The sequence below is a fragment of the Oncorhynchus mykiss genome, chromosome 22, assembly GCF_057628025.1.
Source record: "Oncorhynchus mykiss isolate SJ-2025 chromosome 22, ASM5762802v1, whole genome shotgun sequence".
NCBI lineage: Eukaryota > Metazoa > Chordata > Actinopteri > Salmoniformes > Salmonidae > Oncorhynchus > Oncorhynchus mykiss.
Genome location: NC_143043.1, coordinates 19,395,423 through 19,412,159, shown reverse-complemented (window position 1 = coordinate 19,412,159; position 16,737 = coordinate 19,395,423). Strand labels below are relative to the sequence as shown.

Here is a 16,737-nt window from a genome sequence, read left to right as displayed (position 1 = left end):
TGAGGTATTGCAGCAAAGGCTGACTATGAGAACCTTCTTTGTGTGCGTGTTCTTGGTTGGAGAAAGTGGTGTTGCTCTTGCACAAGTGGTCAGGAGGATTTTTTTTTGTGCAGACCACAATGGGAGACAATCGAAAACGCTCATTGGAGTCTATAGGAAATGGAGCATAGCAGCAACAATGACGTTTGTTTGAATCGTGTCCAACCCTTCGAGAGTTGCCATCCCTCACTCTTGCCTGTATGTTAGGTATAGATGTAGTCCATTAATGCTCTGTGCTCCTCTGTTATTGTGAGACTGTGACTGTTGACCCTAGATGAAGAAAGCGGCATTGTTTGTGTGATCATGGGAACAACTGCTGCTTTTATAGTCTGAGTCTCAGCAGAAACACAGCCTGTCCGCATCCCAAATGGCACCCTATTGCCAATATAGTGCACTACTTTTGACTAGGGCCCATAGAGCTCTGGTCAAAAGTAGTGCACTATGTAGGGAATAGGGTTGTCATTTGGGAAGCTGGCCCAGACTGTGTGTTGCTGCTTGCAAAAGGCCCTTTTTTTATATCTGGTTTGTTGTGATTGTTTTGATCCCGTGCTCATGTCAGATGCTGTTTAACAGGAACTGACATCAGTCAGTTGAATAGTTCAGCTGATCTTAGATGCCCCTCACTGTTGAATCGTTCTGTCTAATTCTGCTCTTTCAGACAGTAGGCTTGGGTCACCCTACATATCGGAATTGTTATTATTCAACAATTTTAGCCCATTGGCCTACATTTCATTTCTGAATAATACCCATTATATAAAGCATTCATTATCTTTGTTTTGCGGTCTGCTATTGGTTTAGTGACATGTATTCAACTATATGTTTACAGGTTATAATCATCCGTGTATTTCTGCTGAGAGGGGGATGTGTGTGAATGGATGCTAATTAATTAAACTACTAACAATATTGAATTAACCTGTTGTTCATGTTGGTAATATAATTGCAAAAACCACTCCGCTTTCTGCAATTACAAAGCAATACAGTACTATGTAACAACAATGTCGTAATTATAGTTTAAGAGCAACTTAATGTTCAGCGTTAGCCATTATTACCTGCCTCAAGCAATCACGTGGAAAGCCTGTCCCCTGTCCAGAAAACACCTACACAGTTCATGACCGGTCCACAAGAGCTGAGAGGGTTGAAATACCAACTCCAGTTAGATAAAGTGCATTTGTTTGTTTTCTGCCCAAGTTAATCTGATTCTTTGATATGTTTCAGATAATAAAGGGTTTTTCTCTCTCATCAGATAATGATAGATCCTACATTATGGATACACTCCAAACATGATGAGATATTGAATAATATTTAACTTTAACGAATGGCCGTGAGTGTGTATGACTACTTATGAGGATTTCTCAAAGCCTTCCCTGTCTTCAACACTTAGCTAATCTACTGCAATGGGGGATTTGTATGGATGTCTCATTAAGCAATAAGGCCCAAGAGGTGTGGTATAAGGCCAATATACCACGACTAAGGGCTGACTTTATGCACGACGCAACGCGGAGTGCCCAGATACACTCCTTAGCTGTGGTATATTGGCCATATACCACAAATCCCCAAGGTGTCTTATTGCTATTATAAACTGGTTACCAACATAAATAGAACAGGAAACAAGTCGTTTTCTCTCATACCTGTGGTATAATTAAGCAATAATGCACGAGGGGGTGTGGTATATGGCCAATATACCACGGCTACGGGCTGTTCTTAGGCACGACTCAATGACGCAAAATGGTTACCAACGTAATTAGTCCAGGAAAAAATAAATGTTTTGTCAGACCCGTGGTATACGGTCTGATATACCACTGCTGTCAGCCAATCAGCATTCAGGGCTCGAACCACCCAGTTTATAATGTCTGATATACCACGGCTTTCATCCATGATTGTCTGGGTTTCCATGTGTGCCCTGAACAACCTGTGACAGGTGATGAGGCTCTGTACCCCGCTGAGTCCCCCTGGAAGGACACTCAAGATGCGTCCCAAATGGCCCCTATTCCAGTGGAGGCTGCTGAGGAGAGAACAGAACGGCTCATAATAATGGCCGGAACGGAGCAATTTCCATGGCATCAAACACCTGGAAACCATGTATTTTATGCCATTCCACTGATTTCCGCTCCAGTCAATACCACAAGCCCATTCTCCCCAACTAAGGTGCTACCAACCTCCTGTACCCTATTCCCTACATAGTGCACTAGTTTTGACCAGAGCCCTATGGGCCCTGATCAAAAGTAGTGTACTGTATAGGGAATAGGGTGCCATTTTGGACACATCTTCAGTCACTCTACTGCCTCTGTGGTTCAGTGGCTGGCCATCACTGAATCATAATATCCATTGAGAATGGGTATCCATCAAGAGGTGCCATTACCCTTCTTTTTTTTAGGATGCCTCTTTTTCCGTCAATCCTTTTTTCCCTCTTTCTTTCCATCCCACATGTGTATGGTGTGGTCTGAAGAGAGTTAGCCCAATCCTTGAGGCCAACCACAAGTTGTAGACTAGAGAGATTCCACTGTCAGTCTGTAATATCTATCCCTGTTTTATCACTTGGGCAACAGACTTTTCTGGGAATAGAAAAACTGTGAGCACAAGGTATTTTAATCGGTGACCTTTTCAACAGGATGAGAAGAGATGAACCAACACCCGCACTTGAAAGTTTAGACCGTTGACGTCACTGGACTGTGTACAGTATTTGAATAAAACCCACCGTATTGCAGAATCTAGGCTAGTCCTCTATTAGATGTAAATGCTTGCTTTCATGTATTGTATATACAATCAAGGTGATTTAAGGATAATGTTCCACATGCAGTCTGCATTCAGTTCTGCTTCTATGGGTTGTTGGGTTGAGGTACAGTGAAATTATTTGGCGAGGCATGTGCCTGCCGCTCAGCGCTGCTGATCAAACTAGATATATGTAGATAAATTCCTGAAAGAGCTCCAGATTTCAGGCTTTGATTGGATCCTGGGCGGCTGACGATAGTAAAGAACACAAAGCATGTCAGCGCTTTGAGAGATTAGGTGCACAATGCCCCCCAGTGAAATAGCCTTTCATAGCCCTGACATGCTGAGTCTGAAAGACCAGCGGCTCGCCGCGCTCCAGACTTCTGCAGTGTGGAGTGGACAGCAGGGGAACGGGGTAGAGCCATTTCAGTGTGAATTGCTCCAGATGTTGCTGACTCACCAGACCACAGTCTTTTCTGCCAGCTCTCAACCCTACCTCCTCGACCGGGGAGGAGGAGGAGGATGGCATACTGTTGAATATTTCAAAGACAAAGTGCATGTTACCGTATCACTAGGGGGGTTCCTGCTCTCTGGTTACTAGAGGCTGAAGACTGAAGCGGACAGGCCGTCAACCCTGCTGAGCGCGTTGCCGAACAAACGGCCTCCAGAGAATTCAGCAGCAGTCACTGAGCACTGGACAACATGACATAACCTGGCATGACACTGCGTGATGAATGGACAATTGTTAAGCCTGCTGTCATATCGCCGTAAGTAATACACGTTCAGCTGGGGCCAAAATGGCCAAGTGTTTTGTTCTTCTGGCTAAGATGTGCTCGCAGATGGCTTCATTTTGATGACGGATGTATTTCGTCAGTGTGGTTGGTGGGCCTCATAGTGAACTCTATAGTTCAATGTATCACCTAGCCTTACTCTCCAGTGATGTGTTGACTGTTGATGTGGGTTGAGTGAAATACTACACATGTGGTATCGGATGTCGTCCCAGAGTGGTGCGCAGATACGCTTGGCTGCTGGATTTGGATTGAGGTGATGGCATCTCCCCTATGTCAGGAACCTATGTTCTCCTCAAGTCATGTGGGCTGATGTCAGAGGTTTATACCGGCTGCCGAGGCTCCAAGTCTAAAACTGAAACCAGATTCAACCTGCAGGATTCCTACGCCTCAGCTGCTTCCATCATGGCCGTTCTTTTCAACCACAGAAGATTCACTTGTTAAATGTCAAGCAATTTCAAAGTGCTGTATGTTTAGTAATTAACTCGAGGGAAAGGGGTAGAGAGATTGAAACTTAACAAATTTAGTTCAAGTACATGACATTTACGTTGACATTTCATCGAATGCTGTTATGTACTTTTGCTGTGGTTGGTTTTAAGATCCAGTGTTGATGTTGAGGAGCTAGATGACTCTTTAACGGAAGCTCCTCGTCAACAAACGATGAATCAAATTAAGATCCTACGTCTGTATGTCTTGATAAAGTGACCAGGTGAAAACGGACACATTTTGAGACTTGAGGAAATGGTGGGTGTAAAAGAGTCTTTGACGAATCAACATTTCCACTGCTCTTTCTTCTCTTCAGGTTTTTCAATTTCCCAGCACAACGTGTTGACATGATTCTGGAAGCAGAGAACTGTCCCAGAATAACCTGCAATTTACTCCCGCTGTGCAATGTCTGAAAAAGTTGACACTTGGCAGAGTGGAACTCCACTATAGCCGCTATGCTAACAGCTATATGTAATGTCAGGCATTCGACCCGTTTTAAAATGGCTAATTTTCCAGTGGTGGAAAAAGTATCCAATTGTCATACTTGAGTAAAAGTAAAGATACCTTAGTAGAAAATGACTCAAGTAAAAGTGAAAGTCACCCAGTATAATCCTACTTGAGTAAAAGTCTAAAAGTGTTTGGTTTTAAGAACAAGAGAATAGACTGACGAGTTTCAGAAGAAAGGCCTTTGTTTCTGGCCATTGTGAGCCTGTAATCGAACCCACAAATGCTGATGTTCCAGATACTCAACTAGTCTGAAGAAGGCCAGTTTTATTGCTTCTTTAATCAGGACAGCCGTTTTTAGCTGTGCTAACATAATTGCAAAATAAAATTTCTAATGATCAATTAGCCTTTTAAAATGACAAACTTGGATTAGCTAACACAACGTACCATTGGAACACAGGAGTGATGGTTGCTGATAATGGGCCTCTGTACGCCTTTGTTGATATTCCATAAAAAATATCTGCCGTTTCCAGCTACAATAGTCATTTACAACATTAACAATGTCTACACTGGATTTTGATCAATTTGATGTTATTTTAATGGACAAAAAAAGTGATTTTCTTTCAAAAACGAGGACATTTCCAAGTGACCCCAAACTTTTGAACGGTAGTGTACATTGCATTCCAATGGTTTTGATAAAAGTACACGTTTCACCTCAGAGCAGTAAAGTCATGCTTGGCCTACATGAACAATATCTGAGAGAACAATTAAAGCCCTTCTCATCGATTCTTTATTACCTCAGCTCAACTACCTCCCACTCCTCAGCCCAGCGCCCTCCCACTCCTCCCAGTGCTCTATATCCCCTTTCCTGTGGCTTTGCGTTATAAGTCATCTTGTGTTTAAGAGTTCCTGTTTCCAAGTGCAATTGGTTTGTTCTAGAAAATGTGTATATTAACCTTTGACCATAAGAAGAGCATGGCATTTAGCTAACTGGCTAAAACGTTGTTTTAAAAGGGCAACTGAAGGTGATTGGACTGTTTGTCATTTTCCTCGAAATCTAATTTCCTTTTCTCTGCATGGTTCAATGCATGTTCGCCCCCAAGTTGTGTACGGTGCTACATTTTGTTGTACTTTTCCCTTTTTGTTTGATGCGAAAGCCACCAAGGAAGAGACTCCCAACACAAGATGTGTATGCTGCTCTGAGTTGGAGCCAATTATGTACATAAACCCTGGATTGCTGTTACTACGTCTTTGGCCAATGAAAAGCTTTGAAGTCGCTGGTCAGACACAGTATTGGTACTCCCCAGTAGGAGAAGTCCTCCGTAGGAACGAATGGAATTCTACAGTATTTCAATGACATGTATTTTAGTATTTGAAACGTGAATGTTTAGCTCACATAGTATAATTTAAAAGTGTGCTTAAAGGTAATAGAATAGATGTGTCAAAAATGAATATAGACATTAATAAATGTATTTCCAAATCTTTTTGTTTTTTGTTTTACAATGATGGCGAAGGGCCACGATGGAGGCACAGTGGCTTCAACACAGTGGCTTCAACACAGTGGCTTCAACACAGCGCCCCCAATCAGTCATCCACTGTATATATAAATAATTGGTTGGAACGCATTGTTTTAGCTAGCCTCATACACATCTTGTGCACATAAATGCTTGCAAATACTTTGCCGATCTCTACATTGCATGCCTCATCCCCTCAGTTGGAAAGTAAATACAGTATATACTTGGCCTCTTCTGCTGTAAAGTGTTTGTTCTTCTCTACACATATTTACCTGTCCTTGAGAAGGGTTCTGTTGAAGTGAACGAGACAGACAATATTTGAAAGAGAAGTTTACTTGTATATCCGTAATAAAAGCCAATGTATCATTGTGCTGTGCAGGATTCTCTGTCGAGGTGTTGGAGCTCAGCTTTGTAGCTGGCGGTTGTGATCAACGACGACTTTCCCCGCGGTACGGGCACCGCCAGGCAATTACTTCACAGATGAAACGTGACAGGACGTTTGTTTGCGCCGAAGCCAGAGAAGGGAAGGAACATGGGGACGGAAATGCGACCTTCAAATAATATTAATAAGTCATTTATTTGATTTGATTTCACTGGTGATTTGTGAAATGTACTTCACTTTTCATAGTTTGCTATGACTTAATCTATTTCTCTGCAACACTGTTGGTATTGTAGAAGTGATTGACGGAACTGGGAGATACAACAGTTGTTAAGGTTAAGCATTCTCAAATAGGGGAATTGTGGTTTTGTAGCCTGTTTTCCCAGCTGTGAGTTGAAGGACAGAACAGAACAGAAGAAGACAGGTGTGCTCCCGCACTGCAGGTCAGGGACACCCACCACCATGGGGCCTGTTTGAAGTGTTAATGAGCTGTAAAAGCTATGGGTGCTACGCTAGCTGCGGCACGCTAACCAGCCCTAAATGATTGGCTCGCCTTCATTAACTCTATTTGTAATGAGAAATGAGTAATGAGAAAAATACTTCATCCCCATTTTCTTTATTTTTTGAATGGATTTTAAAAATATATATATTTTGTACTTTTCACCCATTTTTCTCCCCAATTGGTAGTTACAGTCTGAAACTCCCGTACGGACTCAGGAGAGGCGAAGGTCAAGAGCCGCGCGTCCCCCGAAACACAACCCTGCTGAGCCGCACTGCTTCTTGACACACTGCTCAGAAGCACCAACGTGTCAGAGGAAACACCACACAACTACCGACCGAAGTCAGCGTGCATGCACTCGGCCCATCACAAGGGGTCGCTAGAGCGCGATAGGACAAGACCGGCCAAACCCTCCCCTAACGCTGTGCCAATTGTGTGGCACCTCATGGGTCTCCCGGTCACGGCCGGCTGCGACACAGCCTGGGATTGAACCCGGGTCTGTAGTGACGCCTCTAACACCTGCGATTCAGTGCCTTAGACCGCTGTGCCACTTGGGAGGCCCAAATGCTGTTTTCTAAAGGCTCTTTCATGCAGTTATCAGTATCAACCACTTCATTTGAATGGACGGCAGCACGGTTCTCGGTGACCTCTGTTCATCCACTCTAAATCAGTGCGTATTTAATAAGCAATGTTAATGCAAATCAGCCCTCAGGGGAGATGTTGCCAGATCCAGTCTTACTCGTCTTCTGCCTGAGCCCTCTCTTTATAGGGGATATGCTGCTGGTAGTTTCTACTGATGGATACATGGATGGCCTGTTCCTTACCCGAGGTGGTTCCTTACCCCATAATCTTCTCCCACGTGTTGTTGGGATGGGGTTTTATATGTCTTTCGTCCCTAGTGTCATCTTCTCCCAACCCACTATAGTGGTTTGATCCTTTCCGTGCTGTGTGAGGGCATTGAAGATGGCATCACTTTACGTTAAGACAAAAGGGTTAACCTTTACGATCAGTTGTTTTACACTTGACACCACGTTGCTTTAATCTTCATGCATGTGTAACACTGTAATCACTACAGTAACACAATTTGTTTTTTCATATTATTTAAGGTATTGCTTTGTTATGGCACAGTGGTGGAGTCGAGTGTTTCTTGCTATTACACATTTGGAACAAGGAACAGTCCCCATTCCTGTGGACTGTGTGTCACGGATAGGACTGTCTTCTAATGAATAAGGTTGTGTTCAGCCGATTATCTCCCGCTCCCATTGCAGTTCATCATTTCTCTTTGATTGAAGCCAATGGCAGTAATATGTGCTATCACCAATGAGTGTTCCTACTTGCGAGTCCTCAGATGTCTCAGTCCTTGTGAGCGTGTCCCACACGGCACCCTATTCCCTTTATAGTGTGCTACTTTTGACCAGGGCCAATATGATAGCATTCGGGACGCATCGTGATCTGCGATGGATGTATGTGGATGTTGGCTGGGAGGGAACATGGACGGCAGGACCGCTAGCTCGTAGAAACAGAACAGGAACCGGAGGAGGAGGGGGGTTGTGAGGGCTGGCTGGCAGCGGCACGGCTGTGTGATAAACACCACATGTCATTTTCTCATGGTGTTGTAGAGGGGACCTGACACAGCCCTACTGGGCACTCTGCCCACGGCTCGATGGCAGCTGGATGCTGGATGCTGGATGCTGGATGCTGGCCCTGTCAATACCAGGGATGGAGCATAGCAGGAGATAAACAAGATTGATGTGACGTTGATACTTCACCGCCATCATATTAAACGCCCCCATTATATAGTAAGTACATTCCACAATGAAATGTGCTCATGGGAGAAAGCACACACACCACACACACACACACGCACACACACCGAGATGGAAGTGTGAGTGACTGTAATTGTTGCCGCTGTCATCCCCCTTATTTCCCCATCTGCTGTGTGAACCTACAAGGATGCCCTGTTGATGAATAGGCAGGCCGCTAAGCTAAAGCTAACGCTGTCCTTACCAGTGGTGTGATTGATCATTCAGTTGAGGACAGTGAAGGCAGTTCATCGGCTGCTTTAATCAGTCTTAAGCGGAAGAAGCAGCCGAGGTGCTGAGCACCGCTCGGTAATTCACTCCAGACAGGTTGCATTGTGGGAGCCAGAACACTGCCAATAGTGGCCCATTGTTATGCTAATGCTTTGTTCATTTTTTTTTTACATCCTATTTGTTTCTAGTCATTTCGATCATCTTGGTATTTCTCGCTGGTCCTCTCCATAAAATCTATCACATTTCTACCGTTCACATTGAAATGTGGTAACCACCTGATATGGTAGAAATTGAAAAGCAACAGCTATGGGTGTGAGGCAGAATGGAATGGAAAATTGATTCAACTTCATTTATTTCCGCTTTTCTGTCTGAAAGAATAAATAACTTTCAGTGCGGCTCTGATCACCATTTAATTCCCCTTCTTTATGAGCCGTGAATACACGAAGCACTCAGGATTACGTGGAGTGGTATTTCTGTTTTGGCTTTGTTTTGCTGCTGTTTTTGCTTCGGCAAATGAGCCTGTCGTGTTCACTCTTGTGGAGAAAATCAGAGCATTCGTCTTGTTTTCAGCTCTAACAGGGAGAATCCTCAGTTGAATTTTGTGTTCTGTCTCAGTGTGTGGCCACCGTTTCACTTCTTCAGAAACTTAGCCAGCCTCCAGAGCCGATGGAAAGGTTGTGATTCTCGAGGGTTTGCAGCTGACTCCATTTTGACGTGAAGGAGCATGTTTATGCTCCGTTCCCCTTTAAAGTCGTCTTTCGGTGGGTGTCAATCAATCAGAGCGTCATTCATGACCCCACTCTGTCACAACATGTTACTGATGGCATGTTTCAAACCGCTGATGAGCCATTTGGATCAGTCTTTCAGTGAGGCCTGAGGATGCGTTCTCAATGGCACCCTATTCCTTATATAGTAGGGCCGGAACAATACCGGTGTCACGATACTCGTATTGTGGCAAAGAAACAAAACACAAAGTGGATTCCACTTCTTTAGGAAAACAGCCCTAATGTTGGAAACAAACATGTTGTCATGCAGCATTTCTTCCCCCCAAGCTATATCGCACACGGTATTTTACCTACAGCAGGTTTGTGTTTTCGTTGTTGCCATGGGATACTGGTACACAGCCCTACTACAGTATATAGTGCACCAGAGCACAATAGGCTATGGTCAAAAGTAGTGCACTATAAACTGAATAGGGTGCCATTTGGGATGAATGCAGGGTGAATGAACAGAACAGGAGGAAGTTCCTCATAGAATGACCACTCATAGTCCTCTGTTTGCAACGCTGCACACTGTAGACATGGATAAAATACTTGCGCATGAAGTCATCCACTGCGAATGGTGAGTCCCTTTGGCTGAATGAATTTCATTGGAAGAGGGCTATCTGGGTTCTAAGTTGCGTGTTTTATAGACTGCTTTAGGCTGATCTGGTATGACTGTGTTTCCTGCCTGACTCCTGGCTTATCTTGAGCCAAGCCCATCCCTGTACACACACGCTCAGATTGGCCGGGAGTGAGTTAGATGTTGCAACATTTGTAGGATATGATTCAAGGAGGTGTGAGGCAGACAGAACATCTATAACATCCTCTGAAGATGTTCCTCCCTCATTTGAAAATCCCTTTCAAGTCATCCTATTGAGTGGTCAAGGTCTCAGCTTCTCCACACGGCTAACCTCTGACTTTTATTAAGTCCCACATCACCCCGTCAAGAGGTAGGTTTTTACTTCTACCTCTGCGCTCTTAGGCTGTCCCCATAGGAGAACCCTTTTTGGTTCCAGGTGGAACCCTTTTTGGTTCCAGGTGGAACCCTTTTTGGTTCCAGGTAGAACCATTTTTTGGTTCCAGGTAGAACTCTTTAGGGTTCCATGTAGAACCCTCTGTGTAAAGAATGCAAAAGAGTTCTACCTTGAACCAAAAAGGGTTCTACCTGGAACCAATAAGGGTTCTTCAAAGGGTTACCCTACCGGGACAGACGAAGAACGCTTTAAGGTTCTAGATAGCACCTTTTTTTCGAAGGGTGTGCGTTACATTGTGTGAATGTGTATACAGTATTATTATATTATTGATCTGTGTGTGCATGCGTGAGAGTGTGTGTGTGTGTTTGTGTGGAAATGTGTGTGTGTGTGTGTGTGTACGAGTGTGTGTGTGTCTACATACTGCAGATGCATGCCGCGGCGTGTACGCGCATGCATACGTGTGTGCGTTATGCACGCGGCGTGTGTGTGTGTTCGAGACGAGCTCCAGCGCGTGCTGAGATTACATTCCTTAGCTTTTGGGGTGTGTCAAACAGAGTAAAGTGTTTTCAGCTGTCGAGCCTGTTCAGCTCAACAGAAAGTCACATGTTTAGGGATCCAATAGTAGCCTTGTGTGTTCCGCTGTCAAAGAAAGCATCAGGTATGTACACACACATGACTCTCTTTGCCATCCTCTTGAATCTTTGATGTGAGGTAAAACCTCAGAATTCGTAAGTCATTTTACTGGGAGATTTTCAAAGGAAATTGAATGACACAGAATTGGCTCAGCGGGTTATTTCTGTGCTCTAGGGCCTATGTTGTGAAGCATTTGTGGAGTACTTGAACTTGTTTGTGTACAACACATCCTTTAAAAGAACAGATGACTCTAGTCCTGGCTATCTAAGCATGTGTGTTTTGTCTGCGTAATAGTTTGTGCTGGGGCTTTCAGAATACGTCTTTGACAACTACTTGGTAAGAAATATGTTGCAGTCTCGCTATAGCCTGGATAAATGCTTTATTTTGGCCCGACATACAATTATAATGAATGTCTTTGTTCTTTTTTTGGGGGGGGGGGGGGTTTCTTTATCAGTGTTGAAATATGGCATCAGCCTCACTTTAGTGAAGTCTGAAAAGGCAACTCGAGACCATTAATATCACTTTTATTTAGCTAAGTCAATATGCTATTTGAAAGAGGCAATTAAGCATTGTGGGTCTTTGGGGACATTACAGCGGCTGCTTTGTGCTGTGTAATGGAGGTCTCTTCATGTTCCATGCTGACCTGGCTGGCGGGTCATTGCACATGGCTAAGGCACCAATCAGTTGGCTTATAGAGGAGTTAATTATGCCCCCCCCCCCCCCCCCCCTTGTCCTTAAGAAGTCCAGAGGAACGAATGATAGGGGCGGGTTGCCTTGTTGCTGGTCCAATTAGCACCCTTATGGGGAAAACCACATGAGTGTCAGGTGATCACATGCGATCTAACGTGAAGTGAATGTGATGAGATGTAAAGCAACAAGTGGTAACGTGAAACTACACATGTGAAAACATGTCACCACATGTGAAGTGTTCCAAAAACGTGAAATTCCCCTTGAAATCATGTGGCTTTCCACACGTGAAATCATGTGGTTTATCTGTAAGGGACAGATAGAGACAGATATTTAATTTAGACAGATGTGGGTTTCCATAGACGTTTAAACACCTTACCTAATTTAGTATTGAAAGCAAGGGGAGCACCATATTGTGGTAGGCTTTCATTCCAATTACTGTGAGTAGCTAGCTTGAGGCAGCTCACAACTCTATTTGCACTGTGCATTTCCCAGGCTTTTAACTTGAAGACTGCTGCTCTGCTGAGACGTTCTGCCTCTGAAATTCAGGCTGATGTATAATTATATCTGAGCTCTGGTTTTCCCCTCCACGTTTCTTTGTTCAACAAATGTGACCTGGTTAATTTGGGTGTCAGTCAGCCTTATGAAGCCTTCTTCTCCGCAGTTCTTCCCTTCGTTGACTAACGTTCCAATGTGTATTTTGACCCAGGTCACGAGAAGGGGGTTGTCTACTGTTTGTAGATAGGTAATGAATGGTGAAGGGATATGCCTGTCTGCCACTATGTTTTTTTGTTGCTTTTCTGTGCTCCCTGGGGAGGACGCGAGGCAGGAGGCACAGCTTCTATTTCGATTGCATAACAGAAGCTTAGAAGAGTGGCTGCACTATGAGGTCACTGACTGGACTACTAGACCATGTGACCTGATTGGCGTCGGTGGGAATTACGGTGGGGTCAGGCGAAACGGTTTCTTGGCAGAGCGAGAGATGCTGAGGATTTTAATAGCTTAGGAAAAAGGATTTGGATTTGACTTGTCAAGGCTCCTTGGCCGAGTAGCCAGTTGGTAGCAGGCTAATAGTGTTTACAAATGCTCATTGTTTTGTTGATTCCTTGACCCTTGGGGCACTTCCAGCTCCAGTTTATATCATGTGCCCAGTAGATGGTGGGAAGAGGTCGAATTAGCCCAGTGTTTTGGCCAAAAGAAATGGATAAGCTGACCAGGGGTCAGTTGTGTGCGTAAGTGTGTGTGGGCGCGAGTCTGTCCGTCCCTGTCTTTCTGCCTGTGTAAATGGGGGGATGTCACCTAGGGAAAGCTCTTTACTCCAGACAGATTTATTTTTTGCCATGGTGTGTTTTGACTCACACAGAAGGCACAATAATCCTCACTAGATATTGAGTCCCACTGGAAGTCCTAAAAGTCTGTGTGTTTTATTGACCATGTTTATGTCTTGGGCTTAAACCAGAGGAAGTGACCAGGTTCATAATGACATTGGCCCGTCTATTTGTTCTGAGTAACTTACCCTGGATCCTGTGAACTCCTCTGGTATTGTCTCGGAGGCATTATCCTAATTACGGCATTTAAAGCCGCGCTGATTGCATTTGACTCCATGTGCATTATGGGTACTTGGCAGGCAGCCTCTAGCTGGGCTTTGAAATTACCAGACGCCAAATAACACCTACAGAGACCTGATGCACAGGAGTATTTTTTATTTTTTTTACAAAGCCACTAGTTCATTCAGGTGTTTTTTCTTTCTTTCTTCTCGTCTCGGTTTGAAGGAAAACAACAGAGGTAATCCTGAAGAACCTGCCGGGTCAGCAGCGCCACTCTAACTGCCAGGTAGTAGCCGGGGTAGTGTGCAGCAGAGCTGTTGTATGTACTACACTCTCTGGAGCCTGATCTGGGAGCAGCCGAGAACCCCGAGCTGAGAGGAGTTAAGTACTCCTGTCCCAGATAGGATGGGGAATTTCAGAGGTAAGCTACGATACAAATCATAATTTTCCTTTTGCTTCCGGGGGACCCGCGGATTTCGTTTGCCGAAGCACATTTGTTTTCTGAGAGTGTGTTTTTTTTAGTTTCCCAACCTGTAATTTATTTTCAAGGAAATGTGTCACGAGTCGTATTGCATTGCCTCAGTCTTCCTGCGTTTCACTCTGAATTTATGGCGTTGGCTTTGGTTGTACTCATCTGTTTGTTGGAGAGTTATGTTACATGTTCTCCGTAAAAAGTAATACTATTTATTCCAAGAGCGCTCCTGCATGTAAAGTGCATTCTGAAAGTATTCAGACTAGAGGTCGACCGATTATGATTTTTCAGCGCCGATACCGATACCGATTATTGGAGGATCATAAAAAAAAGCCGATACCGATTAATCTGCCGATTTAATTTTTGAATTTGTAATAATGACAATTACAACAATACTGAATGAACACTTATTTTAACTTAATATAATACATCAATAAAATCAATTTAGCCTCAAATAAATAATGAAACATGTTCAATTTGGTTTAAATAATGCAAAAGAAAAGTGTTGGAGAAGAAAGTAAAAGTGCACTATGTGCCATGTAAAAAAGTTCCTTGCTCAGAACATGAGAACATATGAAAGCTGGTGGTTCTTTTTAACATGAGTCTTCAATATTCCCAGGTAAGACGTTTTAGGTTGTAGTTATTATAGGAATTATAGGACTATTTCTCGCTATACCATTTGCATTTCATATATTTTTGACTATTGGATGTTCTCATAGGCACTTTAGTATTGCCAGTGTAACAGTATAGCTTCCGTCCCTCTCCTCGCTCCTACCTGGGCTCGAACCAGGAACACATCGACAGCAGCCACCCTCGAAGCAGCGTTACCCATCGCTCCACAAAGGCCATGGCCCTTGCAGAGCAAGTGGAACAACCACTCCAAGTCTCAGAGCGAGTGACGTTTGAAACGCTATTAGCGCGCACCCTGCTAACAAGCTAGCCATTTCACTTCGGTTACACCAGCCTCATCTCGGGAGTTGATAGGCTTGAAGTCATAAACAGCTCAATGCTTGAAGCACAGCGAAGAGCTGCTGGCAAAACGCACAAAAATGCAGTTTGAAGGAATGCTTACAAGCCTGCTGGTGCCTACCATCGCTCAGTCAGACTGCTCTATCAAATCATAGACTTAATTATAACATAATAACACATAGAAATACGAGCCTTAGGCCATTAATATGGTCGAATCCGGAAACGTATTCTTTCAGTGAAATACGGAACCGTTCCGTATTTTATCTAACGGGTGGCATCCATAAGTCTAAATATTCTTGTTAAATTGCACAACCTTCAATGTTATGTCATAATTACGTAAAATTATGGCAAATTTGCGTGCAATGAATGCAAGAGAAGTGACACAATTTCACCTGGTTAATATTGCCTGCTAACCTGGATTTCTTTTAGCTAAATATGCAGGTTTAAAAATATATACTTCTGTGTATTGATTTTAAGAAAGGCATTGATGTTTATGGTTAGGTACAGTCGTGCAACAATTGTGCTTTTTTCGCAAATGCGCTTTTGTTAAATCATCCACGTGAAATTGGCTGTCTTTGTTAGGAAGAAATACTCTTCACAGAGTTTGCAACGAGCCAGGTTAGCAGGCAATATTTACTAAATATGCAGGTTTAAAAATATATACTTGTGTATTGATGTTTATGGTTAGGTACACATTGGAGCAAGACAGTCCTTTTTCGCGAATACGCACCGCATCGATTATATGCAATGCAGGACACTCTAGATAAACTAGTAATATCATCAACCATGTGTAGTTAACTAGTGATTATGATTGATTGATTGTTTTTTATAAGATAAGTTTAATGTTAGCTAGCAACTTACCTTGGCTTCTTACTGCATTCGCGTAACAGGCAGTCTCCTCGTGGAGTGCAATGTAATCAGGTGGTTAGAGCGTTGGACTAGTTAACTGTAAGGTTGCAAGATTGAATCCCCGAGCTGACAAGGTAAAAATCTGCCTTTCTGCCCCTGAACAAAGCAGTTAACCCACCGTTCCTAGGCCGTCATTGAAAATAAGAATGGGTTCTTAACTGACTTGCCTAGGTAAATAAAGGATAAATAAAGGTGTAAAAATAAAATGAAAATCGGCCAAATCGGTGTCCAAAAATACTGATTTCCGATTGTTATGAAAACCTGAAATCGGCCCTAATTAATCCTCCATTCCGATTAATCGGTCGACCTCTAATTCAGACCCCTTCACCTTTTCTACATTTTATTACGTTACAGCCTTATTCTAAAATGGATTCAATCATTTTTCCCCCTCTTTAATCTACGCACAATACCCCGTAATGACAAAGCAAAAACAGGTTTTAATACATTTTGTATAAAAAAATGAAAAACTGCTATCACATTTACATAAGTTTTCAGACCCTTTACTCAGTACTTTGTTGAAGCACCTTTGGCAGCGATTACAGCCTCAAGTCTGATTGGGTATGACACTACAAGCTTGGCACACCTGTATTTGGGGAGTTTCTCTAATTCTTCTTTGCAGATTCTCTCAAGCTCTGTTGTGTTGAATGGTGAGCGTCTCTGCACAGCTATTTTCAGGTCTCTCCAGAGATGTTTGAACGGGTTCAATTCCGGGCTCTGGTTGGGCCACTCAAGGACATTCAGAGACTTGTCCCAAAGCAACTCCTGCATTGTCTTGGTTGTGTGCTTAGGGTTGTTGTACTGTTGGAAGGTGAACCTTCGCCCCAGTCTGAGGTCCTGAGCGCTTTGGAGCAGGTTTTCATCAAGGAACTCTCTACTTTGTATCCTTTCATCTTT

The 16,737-nt window shown here is 43.4% G+C and overlaps 1 protein-coding gene across 10 annotated transcripts in view; it reads left to right on the top strand.

The window, feature by feature from the left end:
* Positions 1-16,737, top strand: part of pkp4 (plakophilin 4) — a 123,054-nt gene that overhangs the window by 2,653 nt on the left and 103,664 nt on the right. For 2 of the 10 annotated variants that reach the window (XM_090215669.1, XM_036958884.2), the window contains exon 2: positions 13,719-13,914. The exons of 3 other annotated variants lie outside the window; for them this stretch is intronic. In XM_090215669.1, coding sequence (XP_090071795.1) covers positions 13,899-13,914 — 16 coding nt within the window. In that variant the 5' untranslated portion in view covers positions 13,719-13,898. Of the gene's footprint in view, positions 1-10,380; positions 10,603-11,173; positions 11,285-13,718; positions 13,915-16,737 lie in introns of those variants that run through there. 5 more of the 10 variants (XM_090215665.1, XM_090215668.1, XM_090215675.1 and 2 more) reach the window with 5 other exon arrangements.